The sequence below is a fragment of the Scardinius erythrophthalmus genome (genome assembly GCF_964197995.2).
Source record: "Scardinius erythrophthalmus genome assembly, chromosome: 18".
Lineage (NCBI taxonomy): Eukaryota > Metazoa > Chordata > Actinopteri > Cypriniformes > Leuciscidae > Scardinius > Scardinius erythrophthalmus.
The window spans coordinates 17,803,356-17,823,293 of NC_138238.1; the positions used below are offsets into that span (position 1 = coordinate 17,803,356).

Sequence of the window (19,938 nt, forward strand, 5' to 3'; positions counted from 1 at the left end):
TTTATCTGTATAATTCTAGCAAACGGTTGAAGAAGGTGTTCAGTATTGCATAATTCTTTAAAATACATTATTTATTGTAAATTGGGTTAGTCTTACAACTAGGGTTAGTCTTACAAGTGACTTTTATTTTGAAGTTTTGAAGCTATGCCCCATTAAAAAAAAAAAAAGAAAAAGAAAAAAAGCTGCTTGTTGTAGCAGACTTCACAGACGCTTTCCACTTTTATCCCCGTTAAACTAATCCGCAAGAGATTTTATTCAACGGCAAGGGGAGCTAGGAAAGGAGGAATTACCTTTCAACGCAGTTCAACTAGGATTGTGTGTAAAATCCTTTAGAATAGTCGTGAAATACACAGTAAACGGCTCAAAGACGCGGCGAAGTACTACATGGGAACAAATATAAAAGAACGGAGCGCAGATTTCCTAGCTGAGATAAACGGCGCTGGAATATAAACATGGATGACGGGCAGCAGCGATGGCTTTGAGGAATTAACGTTAAGGCCGAATCGTTTCTCGTTCGCTTTCCTTTGTGCACGCCGAATGATTTTAAATCTGCGTTTATGTTATTGGTAAGTTGCTCTTGTTTCTCTAGTTTGTAGATACTTTGTTGTTTTTTCATACTATTTTTTTTTTTCGGACGAACTTCAACTAATACACTAAATTGATGCTGCTCTTCCAAATAAGTTCAATGTTTAAATGTTTAAAGTCCACCAAAAAACAAATAACAGATCTGTCATTTAGTTATCGTCAAGTTAATTCAAACCCGGGTGACTTTCTTTCTTTCTCACCAGTCTTTGTTGACGTTTATTGTATCATTTTTTTCCCATTCAATGTAACGTTACACGAATGACTCAGAGTGTCAGAAAGTATTTTATGTTCTGCTGAAAAAAGAACGTCATACAGGTTTCATCAACGTTATGGCGCGTGCATATGACAAAAACTAAAGTATTTGATAAAAAAAAAAAAGTCAAAGTGAAAAGCTTGTCTCGTAGTGAAAACAATGAAGGTGGCCAATCATTTACTATGTGAGATTTACACTAAGTTGTAGACATATGAACATTGTTTAAGAATTTCCTCATTCTTCATGCTCTGTAATTATAAGCATTGAATCCACAATTTATTTTAAGTTTTAGGTAGTTGTCATGTACATTATCAATGGTGTGACTGTCATCCTTCAATAAAGTCGGCATAAAATGAAAATTTACCCTGAATTCCATACATGCGTTTCATTAAAAAGTCATAACCAGGGGTGTAACAATATTGTGTCACAATTTCTCACAAAATATCGCAATACAAAAATGCAACAATATGTATCCTGGATAGTGACAATATGTATTGTGTATAGTTCACACAAAATAAAATTTCTGTGTGAGGAAAAAATTCAAGTTTTAGTGTCAGTACTACATTAAACTACTATATATAATGTTGAATATAGTATATAATAATGCAATGGGTGAATATTTGTGGGTCCTGATAATGCCAAATGTCTTAAGTTACCAGTAAAAAGTGGCCTTCATTATTTTAAATATATCTAGTCAGTGACAGAGTGCAAGCGTATTCGTCTAAAATAATTCTGTATTTTCAGCTTCAGAATCATTAATATTTTTATTCTGGTGTCATCATTGTCCTGTGCATTGGGTTACCAGCCCAAGCCTTTTCATTTACACCCACAATATAACACCAAATTTAGCATTTTAATCAACAGTACAAACAGTACACTGTTTTTGAAACAGTACATTTTTGAAATAGTTTACCTTTTTTACTATATATCTTTCGAGTATGGCAATAATATCGTATCGTGAGTTCAGTATCGTGATATTTATCGAATCGTGACATGAGAGTATCGTTACACCCCTAATCATAACTCAATTTTCCATTGAAATGACTGACTTCTCTCTGGTGACATATGCCAGACTTGTCCAATCATTTCGTCCACTTAAACCCCGCCCCTTTCTTACAATTGACTGCAAGCTCGCATTCAGATCTGCCTCCATCCAATCAATAACTGATTTATGACCATGTCCTTGCATTACAATTTTTTCTTTTTCGATAATCTGTTTTACTCGTATGTACATCACAAAACAAAAGAAAACATCTGTCTCTACTTCCATTTCGTTGTGACTTTAAGCTATAGCTCTGGCTGATTTTAGTTTCATTTGCTTGTGCACATTATTACAGAGAAATGATTCATGATTAGCCTACATCAGACTGTTTCACACTCCTCTTTCATTTCCTCCGATTCACTTTCATGGCATTTTAAAAACAACCAAAAATTGTAGGTTACATCACATTTCTACGTTAGACCCTCTCATTGAGCATCTTTGATCCCCATGTTGCCATATTACTGATTAGCATCCTAAATCCTAGCAGATTTTGAGACGTGACGTGCCCTTGTCTGATCACTTCGGGGAGGAAGTTAACAGGATGGCTCCAGGCTCGCTAGCCACAATGGCCCCTGCTGGGCCCAACATCTCCTGGTTCCCAGAGGCTCCTCTGCTCACTCCAGAGCAGCCCATATTCCTCATGACCACGACGGCCCAGGCAGTGTCAGGCTTCTTCGTGTGGACAGCACTTCTAATCACTTGCCACCAGGTAAACATCCCCTAATTCAGCTAGGCTTGAGAATATAAACTCAATCAGTGCATTTAATTTTTGTTTGTCATTTTGTACAGATCTACATGCATCTGCGATACTACCGCTCTCCCAAGGAGCAGAGGCACATAGTGCGCATCCTTTTCATCGTACCCATATACGCCTTTGACTCCTGGCTCAGCCTTCTCTTCTTTACCAACGACCAGTACTATGTTTACTTCGACACAGTCAGGGATTGCTATGAGGGTAGGCTTTTTTTTCCTCTTTCAGCTGTCTTTGCATGTGGAGCTTTAAACACGACACCTTTGCAGCCTTTTTTATAGCCGACTCCTGCTAGAGCAGCTCTCTGGATCTGAGGTCAGCTGGGATTTCTAGAAGCGATTGTTGCATAGAAACCGTTTATCACGCATCAGTGGAGCGGATGCACATGGATAAACGAATAAACCAGGTGTTCGTTTGACACCAGACTAATACAGTGCAGGGTTATTAGTGTATGTATATATATATAAATACTTATTTTAGTTCAGTTAGATACCATGGCACCATTTCTCATTTTTATTTTAGTTGAAATACTAAAATAATTAAAACTAAAACTTAATAACAACTATATAGACATAATAACTAATTAATTACAAAACTAATTAAAAATGACAAAACCACAGCAAAGTTATTGAAACTAACTAAAATTAAAATAAAAACAGCACATAAAAAAATTAAATTGAATTAAAAATATTAACAAAAACTATAATGATATCTCAGTGATACTAAAATAACACTGGTACAGTGCCATAGCAATATTCACTTAATGTTTTTAAGTGATAAATAATTTTGGTTGTGGCTGGGTTGTAAATAGCAAGTGGTATAATTTGATTTCCATATATATATTTGGATAGGCTTAATTGGGTGTGAGACTGTTCCAAATGTTATGTGGGGCAATTAAAGTGGGAGGGAGAGATTAGTGAGCTCTTGTTCACACTAACTTGACCTTCAGCTGCACCGCTGTCGGTTTCTCACACACTGAAGAGCAGCTGTGGCTGCAGGGTCTGTGTGCTATATATAGAGCTGAGATCCAACCTCCACTGTCACTGTCACATGCAGAGATTCACACATTCACTGCCCCACAGAGCAAGGGACGAGGACAAATTAACACCCTCGGGTGAATATTGGCACAGTTCAGTCGCTTCATAAGCAGGAGCGCAGTTCTTGAATTTATCTATATGAGTCGCACATGCACGTTTCATACCGTTTTGCTTGATTTAATAGAGTGCAACAGGTTCTGGACATAAAAAAAACATTCATTTTAGAAATGATATGATAACGTTTCATGATATGACTTATGTAATTCCAACTTAAATGTTTTATGTTTAAAAAAACCCCTCAAATTAATACCATTATTTACTTTTTTTTTTCAGACCACAAAAGGAGAAATAAAATAAAAAAGCCCTGCACTTATACATATAATGGCAGTGAATAGCAACCAAAATCAAGCTTTTAAAATATATTTATTGGCATTTGTTTGAATGTTAAAGCAAAAAAATAAAATAATAAATGAACAGATCATTAAGACTTCTGGAACAAAACTAGAACATAAATAAAATATTAATTTTCATACATCACAGTTTGCTACTTTATCAAAGTTATTAGTTATTCTGCTGGACACATATATTTAACATTTTCAATGCATAAGAGGTGGGTAGTTCAATCATCCCAAACCATCTGATCCACTTGATTGCAATAGTGTAAAAAGGCAATACAAGTCTTTAGGTTTCCCTTTAACTACAATGTCAGCTTTTCGGAGGCAAGACTGCTGGTCTTTTCTTTAACCCATTGACTAGGCGAGGGTCTATATATGACATGTGTTGTATTGGATCATTCTTTTTTTTGGTCGCTATTCTCTGCAATTTTATGGCTTCAGAAAAAATTCTAAACGGTTAAAAAAAAAAGTCATAATATTTCACAATATTATTGTTTTTACTGTATTTTTGATCAAATAAATGCAAGCTTGGTGAGCATAAGATAAATCAAACAGAGCCCCAACGTATGAACGGTATTGAACATTTTGGCTTCAGATCAAAGTTTGCAATAGTGTGATTCATCTCTGATCTGGTTGGTTTGATCCATGCCTTAGAACTCTTACGGAGAAAATGAATGGGTACTAAAAATGTATATAACTGTGGGTGTCCTATAATCTGGTGTAGAAAAGCACATGGTGTACTCAAGGGATGAAGGATGCTGGTATTTACAGTGTTTTTAGATTTCTTTCGTGCCATGCCCAGACCGTCACGAGGGATGTTTCGCCGTGCACCACTGTGCCATTGTTTGGCATAGCCTTTTGTTGGTGTTTGGTGAAACTCTGATGAGGGGATTTAGTCCGAAAGGTCCGCTGTGCTTGACTGCCAGTGCCACAGTATGAGATTAAACTGCATAAGAAAGGTTCTTCTGATCATTTAATCCACAACATTCCTTACTACCAAATTTGTTAGCTGTTTTTGTATTAAAAAATGATCACAAGACTTGAATCTCCGGTTTTGTATCACCCTTGTGAGATGAAAATACAACTGCAATTGTATTCCAATGCTAATTCAATCTATCTTTGAATTTTTTCCGCAGCATTTGTGATCTATAATTTCTTGAGCCTTTGTTATGAATACCTTGGAGGAGAGAGCGCTATCATGGCCGAGATCAGAGGAAAACCCATTGAGTGAGTGTCATATTCCAGTTATTCTCATGTGAAAATGGTTTTTAGTAATGCATGCCTCAGGATCAGTTCTTTTACTGGTGTATGATGAGACTCTGCAGGTGCATTTGTGCAACTTTAAGTTAAGTATCTCATCTTAAGTGAAACTTGTCTTTGTTTGGCTGCAGGTCCAGCTGTATATATGGAACATGTTGTCTTTGGGGCAAGACCTACTCCATTGGCTTCCTTAGATTCTGCAAACAGGTTTGACTATAAATGCCTTTTGTAGTCCTGGCACCTTTTTATAAATTATCCAGGTATTTTGAGTAATTTGTTTGTTGGTTCTTTTCACAGGCCACTTTACAGTTCTGTGTGGTAAAACCCCTGATGGCCATGATTACAGTCATCCTACAGGCTTTTGGGAAGTATCGTGACGGAGACTTCAAGTATGTGCTTCTCGTGTGATGTCTGTAACAGTTTAAACTATGTTAAACTGTAAAATTTTTGTAAGGAACTGAATTCTTGTATTTCTGATCCCACAGTGTCGCTAGCGGTTATCTGTATGTGACTATCATCTACAACATCTCCGTCAGCCTGTCCCTCTACGCCCTCTTCCTGTTCTACTTTTCCACCCGAGACCTCCTCAGTCCCTACAGGCCCATGCTCAAGTTCCTCATGGTCAAATCGGTCATTTTCCTCTCCTTCTGGCAAGGTCAGCAGATCTGCTGCTTAAGAAATATTCAACAAAAGGTCAAAATTGGCCCTATGTACTTAAAAACAAGTCTTATTGTCTACGTTATTTTAAAGGAAAAAATCTGCTCCACCCATGAAATAACTGTCTTTTTCAGCCAAGGCGTTTATGCTAACCAATTATTGTTTTAGGCATCTGCATGTTATGTCAGTTCTTTAGGGATAATTTCAAGTCTGACTCTACATCTTTTTTTTTATTATTCTTGTAACTTATTTTACAGAATATATAGTACGTAGAGCCGTCGACTAACGCATTCATTTGGTGTGATTATTTATTAAAGGTGCATTAAGCAACTTTTCATGTTAAAAATACCCGTTTTTCTAACCCATACATGCTTAAACAATTGCCTGATGGGCTGAATGAGCCCTTCTATGATCTCTGCGATTGCCTCTATAATCCTGTACAGTAAAATAAATAAGAGGGATTCGGGACGGAATCGACTGGGCGTGACGTCATGCGCGTTCACGCTCACCTGGCTATGTCTGGCAGGTTTGTGTATTCGCCGCCATTATCCGCATCAGCGAAGACAACTCAAGCGACTTTGGCAAAAGTAGAAGATGGATTCCGGCTTCTAGTTCATCCCAAACCCCAATGCAAACTCCACGTAACCGCGTGCACAACTCTGGTTGCAGTTTCGCGTGTCGCCAGAAGGGGGCATAGTTCTGCAAAAACTCAGAGACTTGCGCAATGCACCTTTAAATAAATAACGTGTTAAAATGTATTAATGATCTGTACTTCATCTTACATTGCATGCAGTTTAGTTATGAACATGAGTGATGAAGCCTATTAGAATGCAGTTAAAATGCCACTAAAAATCCAAGCAAAAAATAAATAAATAAAAAAACCCTGTATAGGTTTTTGTTTTATATTTATATCATATGATATAATTTAGCAATATCACACGAGCAAGAGTGCTGTTTATTCCCCCAAAATATCGGTATGATTGCAAATGTGATGTTGATTTTATATAACAGTTTAATATATAAGAAGTTAATATAGTGTTACATTTTGGACACAATATTGTCAGTATTGCGCACAATTTAGTAAAACAAGGGAACGAATAATACCGTGTGCACGATTTACTTAAAGGAGAACTCCGGTCAATTTTAACAGTATTTTAACAGAAGAACGACAAAAATCGGTGTTGCCTACACCGTGTTATCCTCTTTTTAAAATTTGCACCCTGTTGACTTCAATGGGGCAAGTTTTAAACCTGCTTTTAGCCTCTTAACATCCTTGATGTGTCATTACAAGTGCACAGCTAATGTGAGTGATTCCTTCAGAGTGAACACGAGTGAACCTGACTGCAGTAGATGTGAAAGATATGAATAAAAATGATGTTATTTCAGCCAGCGCACATACCTGTATTTACATCCTGTTTTCGGTCGAAGTCCATAGTAATCGATTGTCGAGTTCACACGCATAGGTTTAGTTACCTATGATCACGCGTGTGAACTCGACAATCGATGTTGTTAAAAATGATGTTATTTAAGCCAGCGCAAATACCTGTTTACATCCTGTTTTCGGGTGAAGTCCATAGGAATCGATTGCCGAGTTCACGCGTGTGATCATAGGTACTAAACCTATGCGCGTGAACTCGGCAATCGACTACTTTGGACTTCACCCGAAAAACAGGATGTAAACACAGGTATTTGCGCTGGCTTAAATAACATCATTTTTATACATATCTTTCACATCTACTGCAGTCAGATTCACTCGTGTTCACTCAGAAGGAATCACTCACATTAGCTGTGCACTTGTAATGACACATCAAGGATGTTAAGAGGCTAAAAGCAGGTTTAGTACTTGCCCCATTGAAGTCAACAGGGTGCAAATTTTAAAAATAGAATAACTCGGTGTAGGCAACACCAATTTTTGTCGTTGTTCTCTGTATTGACAGCACTCCAAATGTACAAAAAAATGAGCTCAATGTTAAAATTGACCAGAGTTCTCCTTTAAGAGGCTAAAAGCAGTTTGAGTAAGAGCAGTAAGAGGCTTGCACCTCATTGAAGTCAACAGGGTGCAAATTTTAAAAAGAGGATAACATGGTGTAGGCAACACCGATTTTTGTCATTGTTCTCTGTATTGACAGCACTCCAAATTTACAAAAAAATGAGCTCAATGTTAAAATTGACCGGAGTTCTCCTTTAAAACGAGGAAACGAATTAGTAAAACGTGCTGATGTATTAGTAAGTCATGGGAACGATTTGTTGATTCGCCATCATAATATACATATTTATTCCCGCGTGTCATGTGCGGTGCTCTGTACTAGTAGTAACAGTAATGCAGCTTCATGTCAACTTCAAGGTATTTAAAGCTATTGGTAAACTGGTCATGTGATCCTGCTGGTCTTTCAGGCATGCTGCTGGCCATCCTGGAGAAGTGTGGTGCGATTCCTAAGATCAGCTCTCCTGAGGTTTCTGTCGGCGAGGGAACTGTTGCGGCTGGATACCAGAACTTCATTATTTGCATTGAGATGTTCTTTGCAGCATTGGCCTTGCGACATGCGTTTACATACAAAGTCTACATGGACAAAAGACTGGATTCCCTTGGTGAGCGTTAGACCTTTGCTTCTTTGTTAATGAACAAGTGGTGTATATCTTTTCCCTTCTCCAATATATGTAAAACACTTATTGTTAAAAAGTTTAAATACACACTACTGTTAAAAAATTTGGAATAGGTAAGATTTTAAAAAAGTCCCTTATGCTTACACAGGCTCCATTTATTTGATCAAAATACAGTAAAAACAGCAATATTGTACAATATCATTTTCTTTATATATTTAAAAATGTATTCCTGTGATGCATTACTCTGGTCTTCAGTGTCAGATGATTTTTTAGAAATCATTCTAATATGCTGATTTGATGCTCAAGAAACATTTCTTGTTATAATGGATGTTAAATATTTTTGTGGAAACTGATCAATTCTTTTCATGATTCTTTGATAAATAGCAAGTTCAAAAGAACAAGCATTTATTTAATATAGCAATTTTTGTAACAGTATAAACTGTCACTTGTGATCTATTTAATGTATCTTTTCTTAATATTAGTATTCATATAAGTATTAGTATTAATATAATAATACAAGAAGTATAAATACAATAAAAAAAATCTTACCCCAAACTTTTCAACCGTAAATATATATATATATATATATATATATATATATATATATATATATATATATATATATATATATATATATATATATATATATATATTAGGGGTGGAACGGTACATGTACTCGTACCGAACCGAATCGGTACGGGGGTCACGGTTCGGTCCATGCATTTAAACGGAGAATACACGGTACGAAAAAAAAACGTGCGTGCAAAATAAATAGCCCGTCTACATTCTCTGGCACTCTGCCGTTTTTTGTTAGATCGACGGTCCAGTGAGTGAGTGAGTCAGATAGCAGCGACAGCGAGTATAGTAAGTGGCGGTGTTCCACAAGATGGGGTCTCCAACTAACACGTCGCTCGCGAGCTACCAGTAGCTCGTGGCCTGATCTGAGGTAGCTCGCCAAGGGGCCGTTCACATATCGCGTCTTTTGCGCGCTCAAGTTCATTCAAATGTAGGCGCGCGTCAAGCGCTCTCATTTTTTCCAAGCGCAACTTTTCAGAATGCCACAAACATATGACAAGAACCAACCAATCAGCACAGCTGTTTTTCTCTTATTTGTTAATAAATCGTGTAACAAAGCTACAGCAGCAAGCATTTTTCGGTGGATGAAATCTTTGTCGTTGAGGAGAGTGCAGCGCATGGTTGCATAGTAACGACAGACGCCACAGGCAAATCGGACCGAATCTTCCTATTAATGATAAAAGATAAGCTAATCATGTGCATTGTAAATGTCAGAAATTTCTCTTTTTTGACTCATTCTTTAAAAAAAAAATGATTTAAAGGCTGAAATATGTGAGGTTTATCTTTATAAAACCTTATTTGTCACAAATTGATTTGAACTTGATGCATGTTAGTAGATAACGTTGCAAGACACTCTTTTAAAATCTGGCTATCATTTTTAATGTTATTATTTTAATGTTTATGTTAGCAAAAAGTGCATATTGATGCTAATTTTATTTGTTGTTTGCTGGTTTTCGACATAAAACTTGGTGAATTGATTTCATTGTGTATATTTATACTTTTTGAACAGGATTCTGTGATAACCGTGATCATTTTTGTCACTATAACCATGAAATGAAATGTTCATGCCATTTCATCTCTAGTTATGATCAACTAAAAAATAATCTCTGATTCAAAAAAAAGTTGCCTTCTGCATTTGTGTTTTGCTTTTCCCTCCATTGTACCGAAATCGTACCGAACCGTGACCTCTGAACCGAGGTACGAACCGAACCGTGACTTATGCGTACCGTTCCACCCCTAATATATATATATATATATAGTGCTGTTAAATCGATTAATTCCATGTAACATAAAAGTTTGTTTTTATACAGTATATGTGTGTATGTATATATATATATATATATATATATATATATATACATATATATATATATATATACATACACACACATATATATTATATAAACACAAACTTTTATGTTAGATGCGATTAATCGATTTGACAGCACTAACTCATCTATACAGATTCCAGAATGTTTTATTGAAATTTCAAGAAAAGTCACTCTCTCTTAACATTTTGTCAATGATAATGGCTTGGATCTCATGACTTTCTCTTTTCCTCTTCTGCTTCTATGTAAATCATCATTTATTCCTCAATCCATCCATTAATATGGCTGATCTGTTATTTCAATGCTTCATTTTTTTTAAATCTACCTTTCATATTCTTTTAATTTTGTTTGGTCATTCCGTGCAACACATCCAACCTTCTGCCCATTTCCGTCCTTTCTCTGTTTCTCATTTTCATGCTGCACTCTAAAGGCCCTGTTCCTACATACGGACAGTACGGTAGGCTACAGTTCTTGATCTTAATGCCCATCTCCTCTCTATTTGATAGTGCAGGGACAGTGAATCTTAAAGGGATAGTTTGACCAAAATTTAAAAGGTCACTCTTGACTCTTGTGTTTTTCCTCTCTTTCTCTTCTCATCAACCTTTAATTAAGTTCTCCGTCTTTCTCAAGGTCGCTGTGCCCCCATGAAGAGCATCTCCAGCAGCTTGAAGGAGACCATGAATCCTGGAGACATGGTTCAGGATGCCATCCACAATTTCTCCCCAGCCTACCAACAGTACACCCAGCAATCCACCCTGGAGCAGGGAGTCACCGCACCGCCCGTATCCCGTAATCACAGCTGCTTGAGCGCCCGGGACAATGAGAAAACCCTGCTGCTTAGCTCTGATGATGAGTTTTAACTCGCTTCCCATCGTCCTGAACGAAGGTACTCCGCAAGGAACTGTTTACTGCTGTGGTAGTGTAATGATGAGGTTAAGATAACGTAGGGACAGGTTATTAAAGGACCATCTTAAGCAAGTAGAGACGTTCTAGTGCAGTAGAATATGAAATTAAGCTGCTTATACTTAGTCGTTAAAACAGACTTCAATGATGCGCTTTTGTCCGATGTTGTTTATACAAAGACTTAAATAATACATTCATCTGTACGTTTGCATTTTTGGCCAAATTTTGAAATCCTACATGGTCTGACTTTTCAGCGTTTGAATTGATGTATTTTTTTTGAAGCTTCTAGTTTTACATAGTGGATGTTTGCACATCCCAGCATATTTATAAAGAGCAGTGTATTGGAGGGCCGTTCGGTGGGAATGTTTCCGTTTCTGATTTACAAGTTCAAGTGCACCTTTGCTTCCCTTTCGTCAGTGTTTATAGCTCTCCCAGTGATTTAAAGGGCAGGTACAGCTGTGAATGAGAGAGCACAGTGACAGTAGAGCCAGTACCAGCTGTTTAAACACACCGTTGTTGTTTTGACGGATGATTTAAGGGACGGGGAGAGGTTGATGGTCCACGATAAGTGCAGTCTGGATTATATGGCTGTAATTGAAGCATTACTTGTCTGGTGCAGATTAGCACAAGCTTTTGTGAAAGTGTGACCACGGCAGAAAAACATCTTTCTAGGTTAGCCGAGCGGTTTAAAAATAGATTTAAATTATGTTTTTTAGTGTATGCTAGATTTCTACAGAGAAAGCAGTCAACTATCTCTTTAAAGGGATAGTTCACCCAAAAATGAAAATGGTCATAATTTACTTGCTGTCAAGTTGTTCTAAACCTGTATGAGTTTCTTTCATCTGTTGAACACAAAAGAAGATATTTTGAAGAATGTTGGTAACCAGACAGTTGACGGCACCCATGGACATCCATAGTATATGGAAGTAAATGGGTGCCGTCAACTGTCTGGTTACCAACATTCTTCAAAATATCTTCTTTTGTGTTCTACAGAAGAAAGAAACTCATACAGGTTTTGAACAACTTGAGGGTGAGTAAATGATGTCAAAATGTTCATTTTTGGGTGAACTATCCCTTTAAATAGGCATTGATCCTAGATATCCCACTAGAGGGAGGCATTTCTCACAGTTCATTACTTTATCTTTATGGGACACGCCTGTTATCACTGACCTTTTGAGAGCCACACCAAAGTCTCTCCCATTCTTTAGAAGCTTCCGCCATTGCGCTTTACCTCTTCAGATTGCCGTAGGCCCTTGATAACCAACGTGAAGCTTGCGGTTGGTTATGGACGTCTTTGGAGTTACTTATTAACTGTCCTACGCTTTTATTGGTACAATAGAGGCCAGTATAAACACAATGCAGCTGGAACCAAGTACGAGCATGTATGGTACCTGCTTATAGTTATGTTAGTGTTTTGCAGTGTATTCTTTATAAGGGGAGGGCTTCTTTTAATAATATAGACGTTATTGTAACTTGCACTAAGCAGTTTTGTATATTTAGAATATTTTGGCAAGCTATTTGTGTACCATCAAAAAAAAAAGTATGTTATTATTCAGAGATTGGTTTAAAGTAACATAGGAAGCGCTATTACATTTAAAAATATATATATTTTGTGGAAACATATTTTGAAGTTACACTAAGACGTTCTTTGTACTGTCATGTTATTTGAAACAGAGCATTATGTATTACTATGTCAAAGATTTTGCTTCTATTTTTTTTCCCTTGATGCTCTGACCTAGGAAACAATAAAGAATTTTGTCTGTTTTCACTCAATGAACACATGTAATTCTATGTACAATATATACAACATTTATTTCAATTAAATGATATAAAATAGACAATGAATTTACCATAGAAAAATACAGATAATAAATACAAACGTCAATAGTTTTTTTTTTTTTGTGTGTGTGTGTGTGTGTGTGTGCTCTGCCCTCTTACAAAACATTCGGCACATTGTTCTGAAGCACAAGTGTCATGGGCATGATATTACCAGGTTAGATTCTCAGTACTGACGATGACATCGCTAACTACACTTAATTAGAAAATCACCAGAGATATCCACGTTACCTGATCATACAGCGTTACCCCGTTTACTGGAATAAACCAGGCATGTAGTTAGCAAGATTCATCTCAACAACCATGGGTTAATGTACATGTGATATCATTTTTGTCTTTCACTTTCCTTCTGTCACTTTCTTATCCTCCTTTTTTTTCCCTCCCATGTGAGCCACAAGTGCTCACTTCTCCTTCAGGCTGCTCTCTTCCGTATTTTTCTCTAATTTCACATCTTCCACAGATTCCCCTTCCACTCTCTTTTCCTTCTAATGGTATTTTTTTTAATATTCCAGCTTTCCAAAATATTCAGATACGTTTTTAATCATAAATAGCAAATAATATATATGGTCTTGGTTTTAAATACAAAAATACCACTACAAACAAGTCGCTCTAATATTAGTACAAATATGACCCTCACACATACTGAATCATATTACAAGTAATGGGGCTTTATACCTTACCATTACTAAACTAATAACTCATTACAACAAGTAAACATTACAAAAAAAACAAACAAAAATAAAACACAATAATTAAAAGAATGACCCCAAACTAGTCAAACAGAAGTAGTATATAGACAGATCACAGCACTGATTACCTTCAAACATCTTGTTTGGAACACAAATAAAATAGCTTTTATGTCTGTTGTTGAACATTTGTCTTTTATACAAACATTAAAATATATATAAATGGCATGTATCAATAGTTCTGCAAGTTCTCTAGTCCCATGATGATACATTAATACCAAGGAGTTATTCCAGCAAAACTAACCAGCTTCTGAAATGTTGGTGGTCCCACATGATAACAAGTTTTAGGACTATTTTAAAGTATCACCACCCAGAAAGCACAGTAATGGGCATAGAAATAGCATAATGCTATCATTAGCAATAGCTTTGTGCAGACTTCTGCACTTGTCATGATATTCGAGGCCACAACAACAGTACTGAGATTATTCTTGGACATTTATTAGACTGTATATTCAGTCTGTGTGTGTTTATATACGTAAGTGAATCTGTAATTCCCAAGTGGTACTTGTTTTTCTTCCTGTATATGTGAGTATACATGGTCCTGTCTGTCTGTCTGTCTGTCTGTCTGTCGGTCGGTCGCGATCATACTGTGTACCTATGCGTGTCTGCGTCTCCATGCGAGCGTGGGGCTCTAGGATGCTCCCTGCTCTCTAGGGGTGTGCACCTGCTGCGGTGTCTTCACTATGGTGATGACGGAGGCTGTGTTCAGACGGGGCGTGGTGGCGAGCAGACTGCCTCCTCCGGATTCCAAACCTCTGGCGAAGCGCTGGAGGGCAGCGAGACGAGCACCCAACCCTTCCAGCTCTCGCCTCATGCCTGCGTTCTCTGCGCCCAGCCGCTCCACCTCCCGCTGCAGCTCCTTCTTCTGCTGCTCCAGGGCCTCTCGCTGGGACACGCGCTTCACCCGGCAGCTCGCCGCGTAGCCGCGGTTTTTCAGCGTGCGCCGCCTCTGCTTCAGCTTCTGCACCTCCTCGCGTGACAAACCGCGTAAGTGCATGTTGAGCTCGCGCACCGATAGTGACATGAGCTCGCTGTCGCTCAGCACTGGGACGTTCTCGCCACATTCCCTCTTCACCTGAAACCATGGGACAGTTGTATGAAGCTTTATCAGGGTTAAAGATTTCGTTTCAAAGATAACTTAATAGCCACAATTTATAAGTGATGTTTTAGATCCAATAAGTATTGACAAGAAAAATGTTCACTACAAAAATCCGGTAAGACTTTTAACGTATTAACTAACAATGAGCAATACATTTGTTACAATATTTATTCATCTTTGTTAATGTTGGTAAATAAAAATACAGCTGTTCATTGTTTGTTCGTGTTCACAGTGCATTAACTAATGTTAACAAATACAACCTTTGATTTTAATAACGTATTAGTAAATGTTGAAATTAATATGAACTAAGATTAATAAATGCTGAAGAATTATTGTTCATTCATAGTTCATGTTAACTAAGGTAGTTAACTAGTGTTAAATAATGAACGTTATTGTAAAGTGTTACCAAAAATGATCATGCATTTTAGTGAGTTTATAGGTTTGAACTCATTTCCATTACATTTCCATGCCACTGCATATAAAACAACAACATTTTTCAGTTACATTTCTGTGGTTGCCAGAAAAATACAGTTAAAATGTTTCAGGTATTGCGGTATGTAATATTGGTGCCTGTATCCACCTTATTTTTTAACTTAAGAACAGTCGCGGCTATTTGTAACTTCAATGCAAGGCTTCTGTTGTCATCCACTTCGTTATTTTAGGTGTATGAAAACAGTCCTTTATGCTGCCAGATAATAAAAACTGGTATTTCTTATATTATTTTAATTTATTATCATATTCATAAACACACTGGTTTGTAGCGGAAATAGTTTTACAGTTTACCTTGCACCTTATTCTTCTAGTTATTTACCTATTGTGGCTAATGAATCATCATTTTTGCACAATCACAGAAAATAGATTACTTTTTGGGGGATATTTTTTCAGCTTATAACTGTATATTTCATTAAGTGATTTAATGTTAATATACCCAAGTCGTCTTTTTAACGTAAAATGTACTGATAACCACCATAATAATACAGATGGTTCATCATAAGTGGCTGGTCCATAAAACATGGCCAGAATTTGTATAGACAATGCACAGTAACACACACACACACACACACAAACACCATCAGCGTAACACACCTGGCACTAAAACAATGCAGTAAACACTAAAGAAAATGTAACACAAAACAATTTAATGTACATTACCAATAACATAAATGAGAATAAAAGAAATATATAAAATATAATGATGTGTGATCATAAAAAGTGATCGGGAAATCGGGAAAGGTCCACAAACCGGGACTCGAACTCGGGACACCTAATGCACAACTGCGCTAGGCCTATTTGTCTGTGCGCTGCCAATGGGGCTATTGGCGCCGACACACAATTGACAGTTTAAGTGTATATGGTAAGGTAACTTAGTTAACCAATATTTTACGGTATTTTTTTGTGTATTCAGTAAATGTGTATTCAGTGAAATTATCTTTACCTTGAGGGCTTTACTAGCTCTGCCGTCTGAAGTCATTGTCTGGTTTTATGTATCCCTGAATGTATCCCTGAAACCTGTAAATACCAAAAATGACAAATTAACATTAAATGAATGTTATATAAAGACCCAATGTATTGTGAATAGTCAAAGCTATAGGCTCGACACATTGAACCGACTATATTCACAATGCTGCAAAAAGCCTTGAGTGCCTTACTTTAATAAAAACCATTTCAATGACTCAATTTTTTTATTAAAATGTTATTTTATTAAACAAATTAATTAAGTGACAGTCACATCTTCCGCTTGAAGAAATGTACACTGACATAACAGCGTTACTATACAACAGAAATGACAATCTCATATGCGAGATGCACCATGATGTGATAATTAGTGTCGGTAGTTGGCTTTTTTTTCCGGCATAGTTTTTTTTTTTTTAGATTTCTTTATTTCTGAAAAATACTATAGAAGTAATAAAGAATCAAGAAGTTTAAATATAAAGGCTAGTTCACACCAAGAACAATAACGATAACTATATTCGCATCCACACCGATGTGGTTCTGTTTAAGCTAGTGCTGCAATTTTGCAGTCTGCCCTTTAAATACTCTGGCTCTTTAAATCAGGAAGAACTCTGATTGATTGGCTGTAAATGATTTGTTTTTATCATTCATCAGATGGGAATAAAAAAGTCATTATCAAAATTATTCCAGTGATATTGTTTCTCTGTGCCATTATCGTTATAGTTTTAGTGTGGACTCGATTTTTAAAACGATTACTATATTGTTATAATTATTGTTCTTGGTGTAAAATGTTTATTTTACAGATTCATTATTAATGTTTTTTTAAATATTGATTCATTTTCCAATTAATTATTTCTAAAATTTAATTGCAGCTATTGTTATGCGTGCCATTTACTATCTTTAAATAAATAATGTGATATAATATATCGGCTTTATATCTTTAAGATATCGGCATCTGCCATCAAAAAAAAAAAAAAAATCCATATCGGTCGACCCGAACAGGTGTATCGCGCCATAGCTGTTAATGTATCGTGGGTTACAATTCTTGTTTCCATATTTTCTAAATCTAGACTTCCCGTATCCAAACTGTAGCACTTTTTTTCTTTACAGTGAATCATGCCTGGTCAAAGTCCAGATGAAGAAGTAAACGCTGCTGACCATGAGTTTCCCGTCATGTGTGGGAAGTGCACCTATCATCCGCGAGCTGCCTCAAATAACCGCCTGAGCTTTTCCACAGAGTCACAGTGATTCAGCACAAGTCCTCCATTCCTGTCTTCGCAGTAGCTCCTTACTTTCTTTTCACATTTCATGTTTTACAAAATTGATAAAATTCCCAGTTACTTAGTCACAACAAATATTATCACTCACATTTAAAATTATCTCTCATAAAACCCAGATAGACGATTTAGTGAACAACAAAAGTCTTCGGCTGTCGTTTCCCCCCAAACGTCTTCAGTTTAACGTTAACGTTACATGCTCCAAAATAAATATTGCGTTACGTACACAGCGACAATTTGACCTAAATCTTTTAAATAACCAAGTAACCGTATATATAAAACACAAAGCGGTGTGACAACGTAGGAATTCGTTTGACATATTTCCAGTTCAAACCAAACCAAGACATTGCTGACTAGTCGTTTCTCATAGTAAACAACATACACGTTTAGCGTAGTTCCTAAGCATAATACATAAAAAATGTTGATAAACATATACGGTATATATAAAGCTTATACATTTTAACGGTCTGAACCGACGACATCTACTACGCAGCTATTTCCTTATTACGCGTTAGCTTGTTGCTACACCTAACATCGTGATAAAAACACACGCGATATGAGCTCATGATGACTAATACTATTTAATTGTATAATATACTACTCCAAATCATCTTAATACAACATTTAAGCTATAACAGTATCAATTGTGGATATTATGTTAAAACAAACACTGACTGCATGTACTACAGCAGCTTTGCTAACACCCCTCCGTTTCCTTAGTGTAAACAAATGTCGAAAGGAGAAAAAAAATAGAAAATCTTGCCTGGTGTTGATTTCCCCCTCTTCGCTAATTTCAAATGAAGATGAATATAGATCTGTCCACGATTCTCACTGCTGGTCCGGTATTTCGACTGACATGTACGTTAACGCAGCACGGCCCGTGTTTAGACGGACTAGAGAGCTAAACGCCTTTTTCCCGGAATCAGTCCTCCATCAGCGGGCTGGATCCTTTCATTCATAAAAAACACACACACAAGATGACTCAAGCCTTTAAGAATGAGGGCGGGACCTCAGCGCACAAAAATATCAGTCAACAACCTTGTGAAACTTCTTTTTATTAACCCATTTAATCCCAGTGACATTTAGGTCTATGTTTATAATGTCTAAAAAAAGAGTTGATGTATTTTACAATGAAAGTGCAAATTGTCAATAATATTTACACGGTGTTTAATTACAACCGTTTAATTCCATTAAATGTACCATCCCAAAAAATGTATTTATTAAGGATAATACATCTCTTACTAAAAGTTTTATTCATTTTAAGCTAGTACATGCTAATCTTTTTTTATTGTATAGGCTACTAATTTTAACATTTCAATTCAAGGTATATTTCATCCAAAAATGTAAATTTTGTCATACTTACCCTCAAGTTGTTCCAAATATGAGTTTCTTTAATCAAACAGTTGATGGCACCCATAGACTTCCCTAGAAAAAAAATAATAAAATAGAAAAAAAAAACTAAGTCAGTGGGTGCTGTCAACTGTCTGCATGGTTACCAACATCCTTTAAATATCCTTTTTTGTGTTTAACAGAAGAAACTCAGGATTGGAACAACATCTTCCAGGGTGAGAAAATGATGACAACATTTTAATTTTGGGGTGAAGTATCCCCTTAAATGTTTGAATGTAAATGTTGAAATTTGTATGGAAAAGCTACATAAAAGTAAAACACATGTAAACCAAGCATATGTAAAACGTTCATACAGCTGCCAATTTTTATAGCCCTCTATTTTATGGCTATTAAGGTAATACTTTTCTTTTTCATATTTATCATGATTACAATACAAACAAACATGTAGGCTATGTGAGCATATTTGTGATCAATGGGGCAACACAGACAGACCCTTATTTTCGAACAATTAACTAATTGATTCACATTGTATTTACACATTCTTGTTACATAAAAATGAACCAGGGTAAAAGTAAAATAAATAAATAAATAAATAAATAATAGCCTAATAATAATAATAATAATAATAATTGTTTAGCAATTCTTTCCCCCACAAAATTGCCTGTCACTAAAAAAGCTGCTTATGTTAATGTATTGTTCACTAACTTTAACCTTGTAGTTTCCCAATGATTACAATTGTGACCATGAATGAAACACATGCTTTCACTTAACATAACAACGTATTTAG

General features: G+C 36.3%; 2 protein-coding genes across 4 annotated transcripts; one reads left to right on the plus strand and one right to left on the minus strand.

Annotated features, from left to right (window-relative positions):
• The first annotated feature begins 194 nt into the window (after positions 1-194).
• On the plus strand, positions 195-13,168 carry tmem184ba (transmembrane protein 184ba). 2 transcript variants are annotated; one of them, XM_081393037.1, is made up of 9 exons: positions 195-566; positions 2,368-2,589; positions 2,670-2,835; positions 5,200-5,290; positions 5,455-5,530; positions 5,621-5,712; positions 5,809-5,978; positions 8,375-8,569; positions 11,119-13,168. In XM_081393037.1, exons 1-9 carry the CDS (start codon positions 558-560, stop codon positions 11,346-11,348), a joined length of 1,251 nt encoding a protein of 416 aa, XP_081249163.1. In that variant the 5' UTR covers positions 195-557; the 3' UTR covers positions 11,349-13,168. The 2 variants fall into 2 exon arrangements, with proteins under 2 accessions (XP_081249163.1, XP_081249164.1); XM_081393038.1 differs by having other exon boundaries at positions 427-566; positions 2,365-2,589.
• Positions 13,159-18,873, minus strand: maff (v-maf avian musculoaponeurotic fibrosarcoma oncogene homolog F). Of its 2 annotated transcripts, none has more exons than XM_081393039.1 (3): positions 18,565-18,873; positions 16,508-16,581; positions 13,159-15,048 (listed from the first exon to the last, which is right to left on the minus strand). In XM_081393039.1, exons 2-3 carry the CDS (start codon positions 16,541-16,543, stop codon positions 14,605-14,607), a joined length of 480 nt encoding a protein of 159 aa, XP_081249165.1. In that variant the 5' UTR covers positions 16,544-16,581; positions 18,565-18,873; the 3' UTR covers positions 13,159-14,604. The 2 variants fall into 2 exon arrangements, with proteins under 2 accessions (XP_081249165.1, XP_081249166.1); XM_081393040.1 differs by lacking the exon at positions 18,565-18,873 and adding an exon at positions 18,477-18,541 and having other exon boundaries at positions 13,181-15,048.
• Positions 18,874-19,938: the final 1,065 nt, after the last annotated feature.

Coding starts and splice junctions, on each gene's coding strand:
- tmem184ba (XM_081393038.1), top strand. Junction 5,531..5,620: donor TCCTTAGATTCTGCAAACAG/GTTTGACTATAA, acceptor TTCTTTTCACAG/GCCACTTTACAGTTCTGTGT. Junction 8,570..11,118: donor CAAAAGACTGGATTCCCTTG/GTGAGCGTTAGA, acceptor GTCTTTCTCAAG/GTCGCTGTGCCCCCATGAAG.
- maff (XM_081393039.1), bottom strand. CDS start 16,543: ATGACTTCAGACGGCAGAGCTAGTAAAGCCCTCAAG. Junction 15,049..16,507: donor GAGCTAGTAAAGCCCTCAAG/GTAAAGATAATT, acceptor CCATGGTTTCAG/GTGAAGAGGGAATGTGGCGA.